The sequence below is a fragment of the Drosophila teissieri genome, chromosome 2L, assembly GCF_016746235.2.
Source record: "Drosophila teissieri strain GT53w chromosome 2L, Prin_Dtei_1.1, whole genome shotgun sequence".
NCBI classification, from domain to species: domain Eukaryota; kingdom Metazoa; phylum Arthropoda; class Insecta; order Diptera; family Drosophilidae; genus Drosophila; species Drosophila teissieri.
In genome coordinates this window covers 12808650-12825928 of record NC_053029.1, presented here as the reverse complement: position 1 = coordinate 12825928, position 17279 = coordinate 12808650, and the positions used below count along the sequence as shown (strand labels likewise).

General features: G+C 43.6%; 2 protein-coding genes across 5 annotated transcripts; one reads left to right on the top strand and one right to left on the bottom strand.

Annotated features, from left to right (window-relative positions):
• The first annotated feature begins 3816 nt into the window (after positions 1-3816).
• On the top strand, positions 3817-6689 carry LOC122626368 (protein rhomboid). Of its 4 annotated transcripts, none has more exons than XR_006326702.1 (4): positions 3817-4104; positions 5759-5902; positions 6193-6362; positions 6431-6572. XR_006326702.1 is itself a non-coding variant. In XM_043806608.1 (4 exons), exons 1-4 carry the CDS (start codon positions 3856-3858, stop codon positions 6650-6652), a joined length of 795 nt encoding a protein of 264 aa, XP_043662543.1. In that variant the 5' UTR covers positions 3817-3855; the 3' UTR covers positions 6653-6689. The 4 variants fall into 4 exon arrangements, 3 of the variants coding, with proteins under 3 accessions (XP_043662543.1, XP_043662545.1, XP_043662544.1); XM_043806608.1 differs by having other exon boundaries at positions 6183-6362; positions 6431-6689; XM_043806610.1 differs by lacking the exon at positions 3817-4104 and adding an exon at positions 4863-4899 and having other exon boundaries at positions 6183-6362; positions 6431-6684.
• Positions 6690-7677: 988 nt separating this feature from the next.
• Positions 7678-12334, bottom strand: LOC122626584 (mucin-2). Its single transcript, XM_043806901.1, has 5 exons — positions 12247-12334; positions 11677-12012; positions 11536-11616; positions 9048-11474; positions 7678-8807 (listed from the first exon to the last, which is right to left on the bottom strand). Exons 1-5 carry the CDS (start codon positions 12332-12334, stop codon positions 7678-7680), a joined length of 4062 nt encoding a protein of 1353 aa, XP_043662836.1.
• Positions 12335-17279: the final 4945 nt, after the last annotated feature.

The following is a 17279-nucleotide window of genomic DNA, read 5'->3' as shown; positions in this document are numbered from 1 at the left end:
CTCCACTGCCTTTGTGTCGAGTCCTTGAAATCTAATAATTTCCACATATTTTCCCCGTATTTTACTTGCTAATTAAACAATTATAAGTTAGTGCCGCCTAACAGTAAATTAACAACTATGTAAGACAACACCGGCAATAAGATTTCCCCCTCGTGTTGCCAACTAGCTAAGACGTTTCTCGCCTAAGAAAACCAATTAAAAGCAAAGCCCTTCCTGGCAGCAATAACTGGCGACAGGGGACGCTGAGGGGTAGTGGAAAGTGGTAGGGGCCAAAACCATGAGATGATAAAATGCAAATTTCCCCAGAGTTGGGCTTTCAGCGCGGGGTGGAGGAGGGAGGGGAGTGGAAATGGTGGAAAAGGGGCTTACAGCAGTTACAACTAAAACAAGACGGCAATGGGCGAGAGTGTAAGGTGATTTGCCCGCCTGCCGAATGCCTTTTGGCCCACTTAGTAAATAATTGAGTTTGCATCGGAGGCACGCACCAACCAACATTCATGCACACGCACTCACACATATTCAGCGAAGGGATCCTGCGAAGGCGAGAAAGGACTTTCGTGAAAAGAGACGGACCAACATCCTGTGCATCTTACTTATGCTCATGCACGTCCAATAGACCGCAAAGCCCTCGGTTCTACATGTCCTAGAGATGGCCAATTATGGGCACGCGACTGAAGCTACTAGTAATTTATAAATTATTTTGGTTTCTCATTTACCAAAATACCTTTAATTTATATGTCTTCAAATAGTAGCTTAGCTTCATTGCTTAATTTCTTAATGTGAAACCAAAAAGTTTAGCACACAAATATTACTTATACGACTGTTAGCCACGAAAAACTACGTCATACATAAAAATTAAATTAAAGAAATTAAACTTGTGGTGCTGGTGTATTGAAACCATGTATTTATTTACACATGTATCGCCTAGTTTACAGCAAGTCATGTAAATACAAAAAATACTCATTCGCCTCGATGTCCATAAATTATATTTTTGTAATTTTAGGATGTAGGATTGTAGCTACTTTCTATGTTTTCATTGCTATTCAGATGATTATTAATGTAATATTACATACACAAGTTTTTAAACTCGTTTATAAAATAATCCTTTGTGAACCCATCTCTATCTACTACACACCAGCTATGCCAATGAAATGAAGCTGGTTAATATTTGCCCATGGAGCATGTTGTCCCTGAATGTCGTTATTGGCTCCACGTCATGGGGGCTTTTCCGGGAAAGTCTTTTAAAACGCCGCCGAGTTGAAGCATGCAAATTTGATGCGCACATTAGATTAGTTTATTGTAGTGCTCGCTGGTGATTGTTATTGCCTTTGTTGTGTTTGTGTGTTTGGGTGTACGTAATAAAACCGCCCAGCATTGCAGGCGAACTCTCGACAAGTTGTTCCCACTGCGCTTTATAGCCGGCAATCCATTGAGATTCCTTGGGGCTTCTCGCTTCTCTGTTCTCGCTTCTCGGATTTACCCGATTTGGGTTGCTTTATTTTATTTTGTATTCGCTCCCCTTGGCGGTATCAATAAAAGTGCGGTCATAAACTGCGACCGTAATGCTCTTCAAAGTCTGCCACGCCCCCTTTAGCCGCCTTTGGGGCGGGCGGGCAAGTCACTCAATCATGTGGCACACTTAGTTGCCTCGCTCACAATTTGGCCCCGACTTATTTTGGCTTCCATTTTATTTTTGTATTTTGCCGCTCTGTAATGAGCTTGTTTGCCCAAGATTTTGGCCGAAAGATTTGCCTAAACGTTTTCTGCTTCCGTAAGTTGACTGTGCGGAATCTTGGCATTTGGGATTTGGGACTTGGGTGCTGCTAAAGTGGAACATCTTGGTCCTGTTTGAAGGAAAACCACTTGCCTCGAAATTATTCTTGGCCCTTGGGGAAGAACTGGCCTGTTAAAGTGTTTCGCCTACTGGCAATATAAGAGTTTCATCATTTGATAAGTGCTAAGTGCCTAAGTGCTGATTAAAATATTACTAATCAAAATCCTGTAGAGCTAACAAAGTGTTAGACAACTAATATTATTAATCTAAAGATGAGGCTGGCTTTAGACTTCAGACACCACGTTTTCTTACAGGATTGTCTAGCCACGTGATGCGCCCCTTGTGCCTTTGGGTGAGTTGCATGTAAGCCGGGGGCGAACAAATAAAGCCGCACAGACATATCAGACACATCAGCCGGGATATGTTCTGTGTCTGGCTTAGCCAACTTTCTCGCTTTCCTCTTGGCCTTGCCGCATTTGTCAGTTTGTCGTTTTTTGGGTGTAGCTCCCACTCCTGTGGCACGTAGCCGTTGACTGTTAATGACTTTTGGCAACACAACCAGCAAAGGAAGTTTACGACAAGCACTTTGAAAAATTCATTTAAGTTCACTTGCGGTTGAAGCGAAAGAATTAGCTATCAAATGACAACCAATGCTAAAATATTTATATATTGAACGAACCTTAAATGTTATAACTAACAGCTTATCAGTTTATTTTCTTGTTAACACAAAACGTACCTTAGTAACAAGAAAATTGATTCAGTTAGAATGAAAACATGCAGCTAGATTAATATATAGTCTTCCATTTTACCAGCAATGTTGAACTATTAACTTCTATTAGTGTGTCCATGGCTGTGTGTTGTGCCAAGTGTGTGTTTCCCCGTTTATGTGTTTGCTTTATCTTAGTTCAACGTAGCGTCAAACTTAACTAGCCAAACAATTACTTCCAACGCTCTCGTGCTTCTCCCTCCCTCTCTTTCTGCATTTCTATTTCGCAATGCAGCCATCTCTTTCGCATCCGCCCAGAAGCCAAAAGTGCTTCTTATTGCTTGTTAAATAAATATTTCATTAAAAGCCATTCATAACCAAGCATTCGGTGTTGACAGACGCCTCCCACCATCAACGCCCACCACGTGTCCAGCCTGAGCGCAGCGTAGAAAGAGACGGCTGCTGGCAAACGAAAGAGACGGGGAGAGAGCTCGAGGAAAGAGAGAGCGCAAGCTTTTCACCACATTTCTGTGTAAACAAGTCGCTGGCGTGTTGGAATTGTTGCTGCAATTTGTTGCTCCGTGCAACATCGTTCGCACCAAAATGTCAAATGCCAAGGATGGGGCTGGGCCAAATTAAATTCGAGCTACAAGTTGGCTGGAATATTAAAGCGTTTAGCGGCTGCCCGCAGGCAAATGGGCATAAACTTATGAAATTCAACAGCGAAACGCCATTATATGTTCTAACACTTTTCTTGAACTATTTCGTCTACTGCTTCTGACTTGAATTCATAAGTAGTATAGCTTTAAAGAAGCATTTAATCAAAACTCACGGTACTCAGTTTTCTCTTAAACATTTTGTAACAACATTTTGCTGCTTGGACTTGTAAAATATATTATTGAATGCTTTAAACACATTTCTTCTTTAAACCTTAGTTAAATTAAGAATAATGTACTATAATTTGGGTAGAAGTGTTGGTATGAGGGGTATTTAAAGCAGACAACTTTGAATCTCATTCCTCATAATAATTTAAAGTTTAATAATACATTGTAAAATAATAGCAATGAAATCGAAAAGCAAAGGAAGTGAAGATATCATTCCAAGTGATAGTAAGAATCTCAAGATTTTTCCCTTCAATTAAATAAGAACTGAAGCTTAGTCGAGACGCAAACCCTCGCACGCCTAAAAGCATGCTACTTAAAATCGCAAATCGCTGAATGAGCGCCATAACCACAATCACAATGATATTGTAGGCAGCCGCGCGATTCGGTGGATCGGAATGGATCGTGGGCCGTTTGGAAGAACAATCACCCACTCGGCCTAGTCGCGCGTTCAACGTTCCGCGCATCGGTTGTCGCCGACTGCCAATCGCATTATGTCTGCCCAACTGGAGAGCAATGGTGCCGGCAGCGAAAGTAATAACAATTGCATCAAGGATGTCAGGCTCCTGCTGCTGCCAGAGAATTCTTCGGATTCGAATGGCAATCCGGCGAGTGTCGTATCCAGCGCGGAATTCAACAAGAAATTCATTGATGACCTGAAACGAACCATGGGCCCGGGCCATGTGAGGAGGAAGCGATTGTGGCGGGTGCCCTGGTTTATTTTGCTGATGAGTTTTATGCAGGTTCGATATGCAGTTGCAGTTGCTCCACTTGTTCGATTGTCTATTATTTTGTGTGTTCTTTTTTGTCCGCCCGTCAACGTGGCGTATGAGTGATGCGTGTGTTCCAGAAATCATTTATAAACTATGAATTGCGTCCAGCAGATAAGAAAAATACGCGAAATAATAAATCACCTGTGAAGATGACGATTGTGGTGTTTATCAATGCTAAACTAATTAAGTTCCTTGATGTGAAGCGAAATTTAAATGGATTCTGAAATATACAAGTGCTTTTTGAATCAAAAATGTAGTACTCATCAAAACATTACAAATTTTCAACTGATAAGAACCCAATTTCGTACTCATAATGTGCTAAACAAACCGAACATAAGTGCTCTCTATTTATAATACCGCGTCTTAGCATGAATCTTTTTAGCAGATTTGTTTTAAACAAAACAATTCGTTTGCTTTTGTTTTGTTTACCCGTGTGTGGTGCCATTGTGTGAGTGCTTCATAAATAATTCCTCTTCAATTCATATGAATTTTCATTCAGTGGAAAATTTGTTCAATAGTTTGTGTATATGGATTTATTGCGGTTTTAACTAAGCGGAAAATGGATGAGAGATTACAGAGATTGAATCCAGATACATCCCAAACAGCAAACAAATGAAATATTTGGGTTCTAAGGGGTTTACTTACATCTAATGGATTTACAAAAAGCTGTTGTTTTTAATTAGTCATCACAGATAAAGTAGGCACTTTGATACAGTTTCTTTTTATTGTGAACAAAATTGAATCAAAATTGTTTGGGAAACATAAGTACTTAGGGCATATAAGCCTTGTTAAGTTGGTTCTTTGTCATTTCTGTTAACAAGTGCTCAACCGCTTAATTGGCAATAGCTCTTGGGCAATTGGCTTCGAAACAAAGTCCCACAAGTGTGACCCATTTAATTTGAAACTAATTAACTGATACCTGGCTGCATACCTCGAGTACACACTCTGCACACTTAGTAATGCAGATCGGCGATCGGAAAGGTTTTATTGTTCGGCCCAACCCAGAAATCGATCATGATTGCACAATCGAACGCGTCGCTTAGTCGTCCGATTTAGCAATATTGCCATTTTAGTCATCGGATCGATTGAGTGCTGCAACTTGGAGCTCTGGCATTTGTCATATTTGGTGGGATCGGGATGCATGTTGCACCGATTTGGTGTCGCCGCCGTGTTTCTGTGGCTGCTGTCAACTCATGCGGCGCGCATTGTGCGGCATCTCAACTCAACACTCACACTTCGCAGTTGGCCAAGTGTCGATCGATTGAGCGAAAGTGACAGCCAGTCACCATGACACTGTTCAGCAAAGTTGGGGTGCTTCGTTATGGCGAAGACAACTTACTGCCATTTGCCAAAGTTAATTCTTAATATAATAAGTCATGAATCGTATTACTTTTGAATTCTTATTTTGCATTATTCAAATTCCAAACAAAACGATTATTCACGAAAATGTGTCATTATCAAAGAAATTAAAATCACAGAAATAATTTTCCTGCTTTTTATGCTAAAGCAAAGTTTCTCAGAAGTAGACTAGAATAAGCACCAAGCGATTTATGTTTTTAAGTACTTTGCAGTATGGTGCAATGTGAGTAAAGGTCTTCCCACTGTCTTCTTTGCTCATTACCAGATATCATTGCACTGGATAGCCAGTGAGTGCATGCAAAAACGACTGATCTTCACGCCGGAGTGGAACGGCGACTACTGGCGACTACTGACCTACATGCTGCTCCATTCCGACTATTGGCACCTGACTCTCAACATATGCTTTCAGGTGAGCACCAATCTTTGACCCAATGAACTTTACTCAATGTATTAAATATACAACGTTAAAGTACCTTTATAAAATTAATGCAATTTGTGGATTTTAACTATCCCCAACTACTTTAATAAGCTCCTATTTCTGAACTATTTAATGAACTCCTCATTAGAATGCCATAAAATGCATCTAGTTGGCAGTAATTCGATGGCAAAAGTGAGCTCACATCCTGTCGCGAGCCACCTGTTGTTGCATTGTTAACGGCTGTTACTAAGGAGGTTAATGTCTCTGCCAGTGCTTTATAGGTATCTGCCTGGAAGTGGAGCAGGGTCACTGTCGCCTGGCCGTGGTCTATATGGTGGGTGGCGTTGCCGGTTCGTTGGCCAATGCCTGGCTGCAGCCCCATCTCCACCTGATGGGGGCCTCCGCCGGGGTCTACGCCATGCTGGGAAGTCATGTGCCGCACCTGGTGCTGGTCAGTCAGCTGGAAACCGCAATTTAATTTTGATTTAATGTTTACACGATCCCTACTTTGTCGAACAGAACTTTTCGCAATTGTCGCACCGCTTTGCCCGCATCGCCGCCCTCCTGATTTTGCTCCTCAGCGATGTGGGCTTTACAACTTACCACTTCTGCCACAATCACAATCGCAATCCGCGCACCAGTCTGGAGGCCCATATTGGAGGGGGCGTGGCCGGAATTCTGTGCGGTTTTATCATCTACCGTCGCCTGCAGCCATCGAATCAAAAGGCCATTTACTTTTAGTCTCAATTAAGGTAGTTCTTTACAAATATAAACAATATTTAATTTATAGCAAATAAAAACCTATTTTAAGCAAGTTGAAGGCAGTTATCAGAGACTTTTATCGTATAGTCGATAAAGATCAATAATTAAATGCAATTAATGTCTCAATAAACTCCCTAATCAATTAAAAAACTCATTTGACTCTTTAATATTCTGGCTATCCAGCAATCCTCAAGCGAATAGCCACGAACTTTTCGGTTTACTTGTTTTATGGACTGTCTCTTTTATTTGGTCACAAAATCCGTTGAAAACTTATTATTCTTTCATCGTTGGTCATGTTGAGTTTTGGTGTTATGAATAAACATTAATTTTACACCTCATAAAGGGTGGTTTGTGTTTTATGGCTTGTTTTCATGTGGTCCTCACTTGCCACACATTTAATTGGCCTATACTCGCTAACTGAATAAGTTTCAATAGAATAAATTGATTACTCATCGAGTGGTTTTGGCCAATTAAAGCTGACGGAGAGAGGAATGTTTAATTTAAAGTCATGTATTCCATAATAATCTTGATGTGCAATTAAATTCAACACATTTCGTAGAATCATTTCCCCAAACTAACTAGTAATTTGTTATTTGTCACAAGGTTGAAAGGCGATCAATATTTATAACCCAATTTGTTCGCTTGTTGTATTGGCTTTTCATCAATATGAATTTTTTTTGTATAAGCCCATTTTCAAACAAATAATTTAGTTTTTGTTGATTAATTTGTTAATTTTATTATATTTCGTGTAGTTCTAATCTGATGGTAGCCTTAATTATTATATGTTATAAATGCCAATCTATGTTATAAATATTATCATTAAATTATTTCTTTTCTATGATACAACTTAGGTTCTAGCGAAGACCTAAACTACCCTGTATTATACGATACAGCTAGGGATTAGCGTACGAACTAAAAGCTACGCTACAAACTGACACTTAACCTCTACGGACTTCATGGGGGATTACAATCATGGGGGGGAGGGGGTTGGGAGGATATCTAAATTAACAGTCTAATGGGCCGCACTTGACGCCCACCTCGGTGCACTTGCATTCCAGGCACTGGCTGGACAGCTCCACGATGATGCGACCCACCCGATACATGCGTCCGTAGATGTTGCAGCCCGCCAGTTTCAGCTGACCAAGCGGATCATCGCCACCCGGCAATCCACCCACTGCGCCTCCACTCGTCCGCTCCCTCGAAACGGAACCAGAACCAGAACCTGAATCCTGGCGCACATCCTCCGGGGATGATGGTGGCGCTGGTGGGGCTGCTGTCGGCGGTCGTGTTGCATGTTGGTAATGGTGGAATTGCTGCTGCGGTGGCTGCTCATGTTGCTGCTGCTCATGCTGCTGATGCTGCTGATGCTGCTGCTGCTGCGGTTGCAATCTGTGCGGTCTTACCTCATAGCTGGTATCCATGAAGGGTAATTTGTCGAACGGTGAGTTTAAAAATGGATGCAGAGTGCTCCCCGTTGTTGTGGCCTGCCCCGCGGTTGTTGACGCAGTTGATGCCGCTGATGCCTCTGCTGTCGCTGATGTCGAGGATGTCGCTGCTGGCAAGCGAGTGCTTGCTGGTGTACTTTGGCGTCGCGTGCCACTCTGGACTTTGCGTCTATTGCCTGTGGCCTGTTTGTTTTTCGTTTTGCCGTTTCCCTTTTTGGCCGGGGCACGTGTCGTCGCTGTTGGCCGACCTGTGGTTGATGTTGCTGCCGTGCTTGATGCAGTTGCAGTTGCTGTTGCTGCTGTTGCAGTTGCTGTGGCTGCTGTTGATTTTGCCATCGTTGGCGTTGCCGTTGGCAGTTGCTTAAATGCAGGCACTGTGCTGCTCGCCGTATCCTCTTTGGACAACTCCATACCGAGCAGCTCGTCCAAGAGCTTATCCAATTTATTGATTTCATATTTATCTATCAAGGGGGCTTCCTTTTCCGTTGTTGTTTTTGTTGTGGAAGTGCTGGTGGTGCTGGTTGCAGATGACGATATGGAGGAGGCTGTTGAGTTGCTAACGCTGAAAGTGACGGTCTCAATATGCTCTTCAATCGGCTTTTTGTGCGCCTTGTCGACGATTAGTTCATCGAGATTGGGCGACGGCTCTGTGTGTATGACATTTTTGAAGGGGTCGGGTGTGGTGATTTCTGAAAAAGGGGAAAACAAGTGGTCATCTTCAGTTCAATCTGCATACAGGCACTTCTCTCATGAACTAATAGTTTGTGTGACTTTACAGTAGACTGTTTATTCAGCTAAAAACTGTTACTTTTAGCAATTCATTTTTAATCACATTAGTTCAGTGGAAAGTAAAAACAGGAAACTTTTTAAAAGCTTTAAATGAAACAACAATGTCATGTTTGCAAAAGTTATGACAAACTTTTACTCACCTATGGAAGCAGTATCATTTTCCTGGGCCCCCGCGGTTGTGATGTCGATAATGTGCTGTGTCACATGGAAGTTATCAACGGGGCCTTGGCTGATTCCACTCGAGGTGACGTGCTCCTGAAGGACTTCGCCGTCGATAACCAGCGGTTCCTTGGGCATGAATCCGCCCTCCGTTTCGGTGGGCGGTGAGAATCCATTGTGCGGAGGTGGCACCACAGGACTTTCGAAGTCGAAGTTGACGTAGGCCGCACTTCCTTCGTATTTCCCACCCACATGAACCACTGGTTCTGGCGCAGCCTCCACGGCTGGCACTTCCACGTTGAACTTGTACTTGTAGGCAGCCTGATCCGGCTGGGATTGCGAGTACAGAGCCACCGTGTCATCCATGGTATCATAGCCAACCACATCCATCTTGTCCGAAGCCACCTTCTGCTGATAGAAGTTGGCGGGATACGGCTCCTTGGGAACCGTGTCCACAGCATCGGTTGGGAGGAATGGTATGATCTTCAGGTTGGGCAGACTGGGAGGCAGTGTGGGCTCACCATTGGTGTCCAGGGGCTCAGCCTCCAGGATACTCGGATTAGTTTCGATCACCAGCGGTTTCGGAGTACTGGTAACATAGGGCTTGGGTTTTGGCTTGAATTTTGGCTTGCTGGTGGCTCGAATGGTGGCTTTCGTTGTGGTACTGGTGCTGCTTGTTGTTGAAGTTGTGGGTTTCGAAGTGGAAGGTATCGGAGTTGTGGGTCTTTGAGTTGTGGATTTCGGTGGAGTTGCGGGTTTCACAGAAGTAGTAGGCTTTGATGTAGTGGGCTTTGTTGTTGAAGGTTTTGGCGCCGTTGGTTTAGGAGTAGTAGGTTTTGGGGTAGTAGGCTTCGGAGTTGTAGGTTTTGGGGTAGTAGTGCTTTTTCTAGTAGTCTTCGGCTTGGGTTTCACCGTAGTACTTTGTGGCTTCGCTGTGGTCTTAACTGTGGTGGTATCCACTGTGGCCTGCTGGGTGGTGCTTGCACTGGGTCTTTCTGTGCTTTTGGCTATTGTAGAACTTGTGGTTGCATTGACCCTCTTGTTCACCGTCCGGTGGGTCACCGGTTGACCATATTTGCTAGTCACCACCAACATGGGCGGTGTCACTGTGAGATTTGCCAGCTTGGAGTTGATTCGCGTGTGAACGGGCTTGCCACTTGGCAATGGTCGAAACATGGGTGGTGCATGCAGCGTGGTTGGCTTCTCAGTGGTAGTTGTTGTGCTTGTGGAGCTGGAGGTTTGATTGAGTGGTTCTTCGAGTATGCCAGACAAGCCATCGATCAAGACATTGAACAGACTTGGTTCCTCTTTCGGAGGAGGCATTACTTCTGTGGATGGTGTTGGCCAAATTCCAGCATTCGCGATACCAATTTGCTGGGCCTCCGCCGGCAGTTCACCCACAGCCATTTCGCCATTGTCCAATTGCTCGTCAAAGTCCTCTGCAATGCGTTTTATGCTGTTCGTTGAGGGACTGAAGCCATCGGGTTGATTTAGAGTGGTACTAGTCTCCAAATAGGCTTCTGTTTTGGGGCCAAGCTCCTCCTCATCCGGTCCCAAGAGTATATCCATCCAGGAGAGCGTGTTCTTGGACGTAGTGGATTCCGGTTGCCTTATTTCCTCGTGGCTCGTGGTTTCCGTATTGGGACCCAGGAGCAAATCCAGAAAACTTAATGTCGTGGAGCTCACTCCCTCACTGGATTCCGTTCTCATCAAAGGCGGTTCCTGGGTGGTTCTCATGCCCACAAGGTCCAAGTTATTGGCCAGCATTTTGTTGTTATTGCCGTCTATGAACTCCAGGCCTTCGCGAAGTGTGTCCATAATGCTCTTTTCACTGCTGACCTCCAGGGGATTTCCCAGCGGAGCTCTCGTGGGATGGCGATCGTGTGGATACCTCTCGGCCATGGAGTTCTGGGGCATTATAGCTGTCTCCGGTTGCTCCGGTTCCTCCTTGCCAAACAGCATGTTATACAGATTGAACTGCCTGGAGTTGTGCGATCTGCGATAATCCCGCTGACTGCCACAGTCGTAACTCGACGGACAGCACTGACCCTTCGGCACCACCGGAATGCAGTTCTTCAGCGCCGGCGAGCACTTCTTGGGAGCACATCTCCTCGTTCCCCGGATACAGAAGCATATGTCGCAGGGCTTGTCCGCATCCGATCGCATCTTCTGACCCTCTGCGTAGAACTGGGCACCCACAGTGCAGCCTCGATTGCGCTGCAGGCGCTGTGACATGCGCAGAAAGTGCTTGTTCGAGGTCTTCCTGTAGCGCACCTCTTGCGAGGATTTCCCCGACGTCTTGCTACTGCAATCGTATCGCACGGGACAGCAGGTGGAGTCCACAAAAATGGGTTTGCAACCCTCCACGGGCAGCATGCACTTGGGCTTCACACACTTCTCGGTGCCACCTATTGGGTATAAAAGAAAATTGTTAATATAACTAATGGTGTTATTACTTTATCATTATACCTATGCAGTAGCAGTAGCTGCACAAGTTTGAAGATGACATGGCAGATCCCGACTTGTAGACAGTGCCATTTTTCACACAAACTGTAAAAGACAAAATGAACTTTAGAACCATGTAACATCGAATAGAATATTATTACATACCAAACATATCCGTGTCGGAATCATCTGATCGTCTTTGCAGCATATTATCGTTGACCACCCGGTCGATGGACTCCCTTTCGTAGTGATCCAGATACGCGATGATGCGGCGCTTCGTGGGTATCTTGTAGAACGCATCCAATCTAGCGCAGGAAAGATACGGACAGCAGGAGCTCTTCTTCTGCACCACCACACAGCCCCTGGGCGGTGGCATGGGCATTTCGGGACACACTTTCAGGCGACACACTAGAGTCCGGCGGTTACATTGGCAGTTCAGACACTTCTCCATGCTGGGCACCACCGACTTGTCCGCGAACCAGGTGCCATTGTGATGGCAGCCTAACAAAAATGTAACAAATATGAAATTAATATTAATAATAGATTGTTTGATGCTAAACTAGGCATTGGAATGGTTTGATTTTGTGATTTGCCATGAGCAAGACTAATGGGTCTGAAATCATAGATGAACCCATACCATTTTCCACTTCATCAGCAATTTTCCGCCGCAGAGATGCAACCATCTCACCCAATGCCACACATTTCACAGACATTATCCGCTGGCCCCGAACTCACCTGTATTCGGTGTGATAAATGCATCCAGCTGTGCGGGCCATAGGAGTAGTAATGCCGCCGATAATATGCTGACTAAGCGCAGCGTCATCTTCGTTCGTGGATTCCGTTGCCGTTCCCGTTCCCGTTGCGTAGAAGTAGAAGTGGACGTGGACGTGGATGCCGCCGAAGAGCATGAATAATGCAACAGAGGCGACTTTGGACTTGGGCCAGGCCCGCGCGGAGTCCCCTGGTTGTTGAGGTGCCCCTTTGGGTATGCCCACGTATATATACAGATGTATACAGATGTGTGTATAACTCCCAGCGGATGCGGCAGGGCAGAGCTCCAACTTGTCTGCCAGATGTGTGGAGTCGAATGCTTCTAATGCTCCGAAATGTGTGTCACGCAGAGGCAACTTTCGAATGACAGCGGCGGCCAACGGTGCGCATGACCATTTGGCTGCGACTTAGACCAAATTAAGCCGAGCTGGAAATTACCCGCACAATTTGCTGGAGCATTGCCACAGGTCGTCGCTCGTTACTCGTCGTCGCCAGTGCCAAAGTTCTGCCACACTTTTAATGAACCATATACATACATACGAGTATATATATATGTCTAGAGACGGCGGCTTAAAAGGAAAATTTGTTCTCTTCACAGCTGCAAAGATATGGAGAAAGACGGAGATGTGGGTAAGTGCTGGTCATTAGTGAGTAGTACGATGTTGAATAATGTTAGCGAAACTATGCAACAGGTTGCCGGGGCAAACAACTTCATTTGCATATACCTTTCCACCGAGCCAAGTCGACATGCGTACTACACGATGTGCGAGGGATTGTGAAGATTAAGATTGAGTAAGCAGGCACTCAGGTAGGAACTTGAGTTATTACAGTCCAACTCGAGAAATTGAGATATATATACTTGTATTAAAAGGAAATTTCTAGCTATTCATCTTGATTCATATATAGACAGAAATGAAATTATCATAAGCCATTTTCTGTTGAGCCGTTGTTCGTCTTAATTAAATAAGCTTCCCTATGATGATTAAACATAAACTGCTTAAGCTTACCAATAATCAAACATAATGTGAGTTTCCCTTGATATTAATTATGTTAAGCCCTCACTAAGATCAATGGACTTAAATCGTTCACCCTAATACTTTAAACTTTCAACAAAAAACAGCTGAACACAAAACAGATTTCTCAGCGTATCCAACTTAATTCCCCAATAATTTCACACAACTTTATCGCTTTGTTTACCCACTGCACTTCGAGAGTTTGGCATAAATTCGCACACGCAAATGGGCCAAACGCAAATGCTGCCAAAATCCATCAATAAATACACAAAAAGAGGGGGCCAGCGATACCAAGTCGCAGTCATAAATAATAATACGCCAAGCAAGAGGGGCTCCAAGAGAACTGGTCTGAAGAAGCGTCGTCCACTTCACACTCCTCGGAGTCCAGAAAGCCAGACGCGAGTTGCATGCAAACGCAACAACTGGAAAACAGCCAAACAAACATGAAAATCAAATAAAGCCCGGCGAATGGCGAATGGCGGTCATTGCCAGCGCAAGATGCACCGACTGCCAGACTTCTGGCCACCGAGTTCTCCAAGAACCATCTCCCCAGTCCAGCGGCCATCAGCCAAGAGCCAAAAGCCAACTAACAACACACAACACACAACTTACAACTAACAACAAACCACAATGTCGTTGGACGGAGCACTCCGAGAACTGGCCAGTGCAGCCACTTTCATTAGGAACGTGATTAGCAGCGAAACTCACTGGCATGCAAATGGAAACGAAAAGTCTGGAAAGAACCGGGCAGATTTTCCGGTTGTAGGATAGAGAAGGATTTGATACCCTGACAAAATTGGTTAATGATAAATTAGAAAAATCTAACGTCAAATATTAAAAATGTCTTGTTCAAGGTTAAGAACTTCATTTTATGTAGGAGTTGTGAACTACGGTAATTCATATGAATAAAGTATTAGGAAAACTTGTAGAACTATACAAGACTACTTAAAATGTATGTCTATGTAAGCGAAAATACCCATAACATTATTATATTTTAAAAGTGTTTCTAAAAATGAATTTAATTAATAGAAACTGTAATCTGACACCATAGTGCCACTTTTATTACTATTTTTATTGATTTCCCTATGGGAAATATTTCCATGTTAGTTTTCAAGTCAGGAGAACCCATCCAGTGGCCAGCACCCCCAGTGATCGCTGCAGGAACCCAATCCGCCATGTGGAGAGCTTCTTCGCTTAATTGGAGCTCTCTTTGCATACCGGACTGGTGGGTCCGCTTCTGGCCTTGCACAACTTAGTGGCAGTTGGTTCTCATGACAACTTTTAATCAAGTCATTATCTGAATGTCGGGCCACAGGAGATCTATGCTAGAGAAACTTTCACGAGGCACGAAACCAAACAAAACGAAACGAATCGAGCAGAAGTCACCGAATCAGACCCAGAAGAATTTCAGTTTCACACAATAAATCAGCTGCAGTTGACTTTTATTTTGTTGCGCTTGACTCTGCTTTTAATTGAGAGCCACTTGTGGCTGCTCTGCGGCTCATTTGCATGCCAGTGTCGTGTACTTGGCCATGAAAATGGAGGCTTAGAACGCTGAAATTGCTGGCTGCAACATGCGGTGAATGGATGGGATCGAGGCGAAATCTCTCTTTCGCAGCGATTGCCCTAGGATCTGAAGTTTCAGTTGGTGAAAATCCCCTGCTTAATTGCACATTTTCCAAAAGCTATTTGCCATGGGGGCCAACATAATTCCATATTGTTCCACGCACTCGCAGATAATACCAAGAGATTCTATGGTGATTCTGCCATATTCAGAACGTGTGTAAGCCCAGTCGCCTCATAAATAAATTACTGTAATTACATGGCCAAAGACAATACCAAACCAAGCCAAACCAAACCAAACCAAAGCAAAGCAAACCAAAGCGAAAGAAAGCGAGGCTGTGGGAGCAAATGCCACTCAGGTGTCCAGCACAAGAACCTCTTTAATGGGGCCAAGCAATTACGACCAGACAGCTTTATTTATTTATTTACTCTATTTATTTTGTATCTTGGCCCGCGCATACACTGCGCCAAATTAATCAAGTCGTTTATTAGACTGCCACCGGGCTTCGAGCGAAAGTGTTGAGATTAGAAGACCCTGATTGCTCGATTAGTTAATCACAATGAAGAGTTTCGCTCGGCTTCATCAACCCAGATTACTCGAAATTTCGAAGAAATTAAAAGTTTTTAGGGTTTCGGTTTCACTAACCCAGTTGGATGGATTTGTAAAGAAGGTATTTACAATGCTTTGAAAGCCGAATCTAGCAACGAACTGTTAATACTGTAAAATAAAGGTGTGATCAATAAAGATTCATTACAATTCCAGAATTTCCACTTCGAAAGTTCAAAAGTTCACTGCTTGTTATAACATTGGTATTATAGTCGGCCTGTTATGATATGATATGTATATTTAACTGTTAAAGACAAAGGAAATTTACTCATTAACACTGAAATATCTTCCACTTTAAACTGGAAAATAAATGAAGTGTAAAACTCCACTAGTTCAAAAATTAAGACCAAATTCAGCATCTCAACCGACTGTAACATCGGTACTACTTAGCAAAAGTGAGGACACACACATGATGTTCAGCCAATAAAAATCAACCCAATTCACTAGTTCGACTGTTCCGAGTCGCCACAAAACCACTTGGCCGACAATAAATTCTCTATTTGAGCCAGAAAAGAGCTCCAAGTGGAACTGTAGCCGTGACATCGATTCGGCAACAATAAAATTGGGTATTGAGCATTCGGATCCGATAGATACTCGTACTCTGTTGGCCCGTCCGACCATTTGACACAGTAGCAACGCCCCACTGACAGATTTATTTATCTGGCTTTTCGGGAAGGCGATGGAGAGCACTCCCTCCCATATTTGGACGTTGATTTGTGAAAGGCGAAAAGCCAAACCAACCAAAGTCGAGTGCAGCATTTTGCGTTGTTTTCCAGTTCAAATCTGTGGATCTGGCCTTTGTTTTGTCTTGTTTTGTTTTGTGACTACTGGGCATATTTCTGGGCGCATTCTAAACTTATAATTTGTAACAACTTTCACCGCGCGATCGTGGCTAGCTTAACTAGCACTTAGGATTATGTAAATCTCGGCCAGGTAAAATATCTAATAACAATGGGTAGCTCCGTAGAGAGTCGATCGGATGGAAAGCGAAATACCCCGCCCGAGATTCAGATCTGGGCCTATTTTCACTTTTGCAAATTGTCTTAGAACACGGAACGCGAATAGAAATCGAAGTCAGTGCGAGTCAATAAGCGGTCATTGAGAATTGAAACGTGAGCATGACTACACTAGTTAGCAAAAGTGAGATCGCTGATCGTGTTCATCGGATTGATGAAACTAAACTTCACGTTTTGTTCATTCAAAGATGACAGCTACACATAACATTGCTCAATTAAAATAGCCGAATCATAGCTTATTTTTATCAATCGGGATATAATTCAAAAGCAAAATCTATTTCAAGAGAAGAAATACTAAGCAAGATCAGATATAATTTCTTGAATTGAAGTGTTGTTCTCCTTCCTTTCTCAACAATTTGTAATGCTTTTAATAAGCACATTTGCATATGAGCTCGTGTGCGCGGCTTCATCATAGAGTGAAATTCGTGTCATCATAATGGAAGAAATGCCAACACGCTTCAGCTTCAGAGCAAAAGAAGTAAATTTGGCAATACTCGAGCCATTGAAGAAGCTGAACAAAAAGTAAAAAAAACCTGGCTTACAAACTGTCAGAGCCATCAACATGTGTGGCTCATTAAATATGCTGCGAACACACAGCAAGTACAAGAAAAGCAGTCGAGAAGCAAGGAGTTTAAACAATTTTCCTGTCCAACTCTATTGATGCGACTACTTCTACACCGGCGGTGCACACGAAAAAAAACATGGGCTTGTAATAGGTTTAATAGGCCTTTCTGATATTCAGCAATTACTCCAAACATCCAGCAATAAAGTTAACAGCTTCGGTTAAGTAGAAACCAC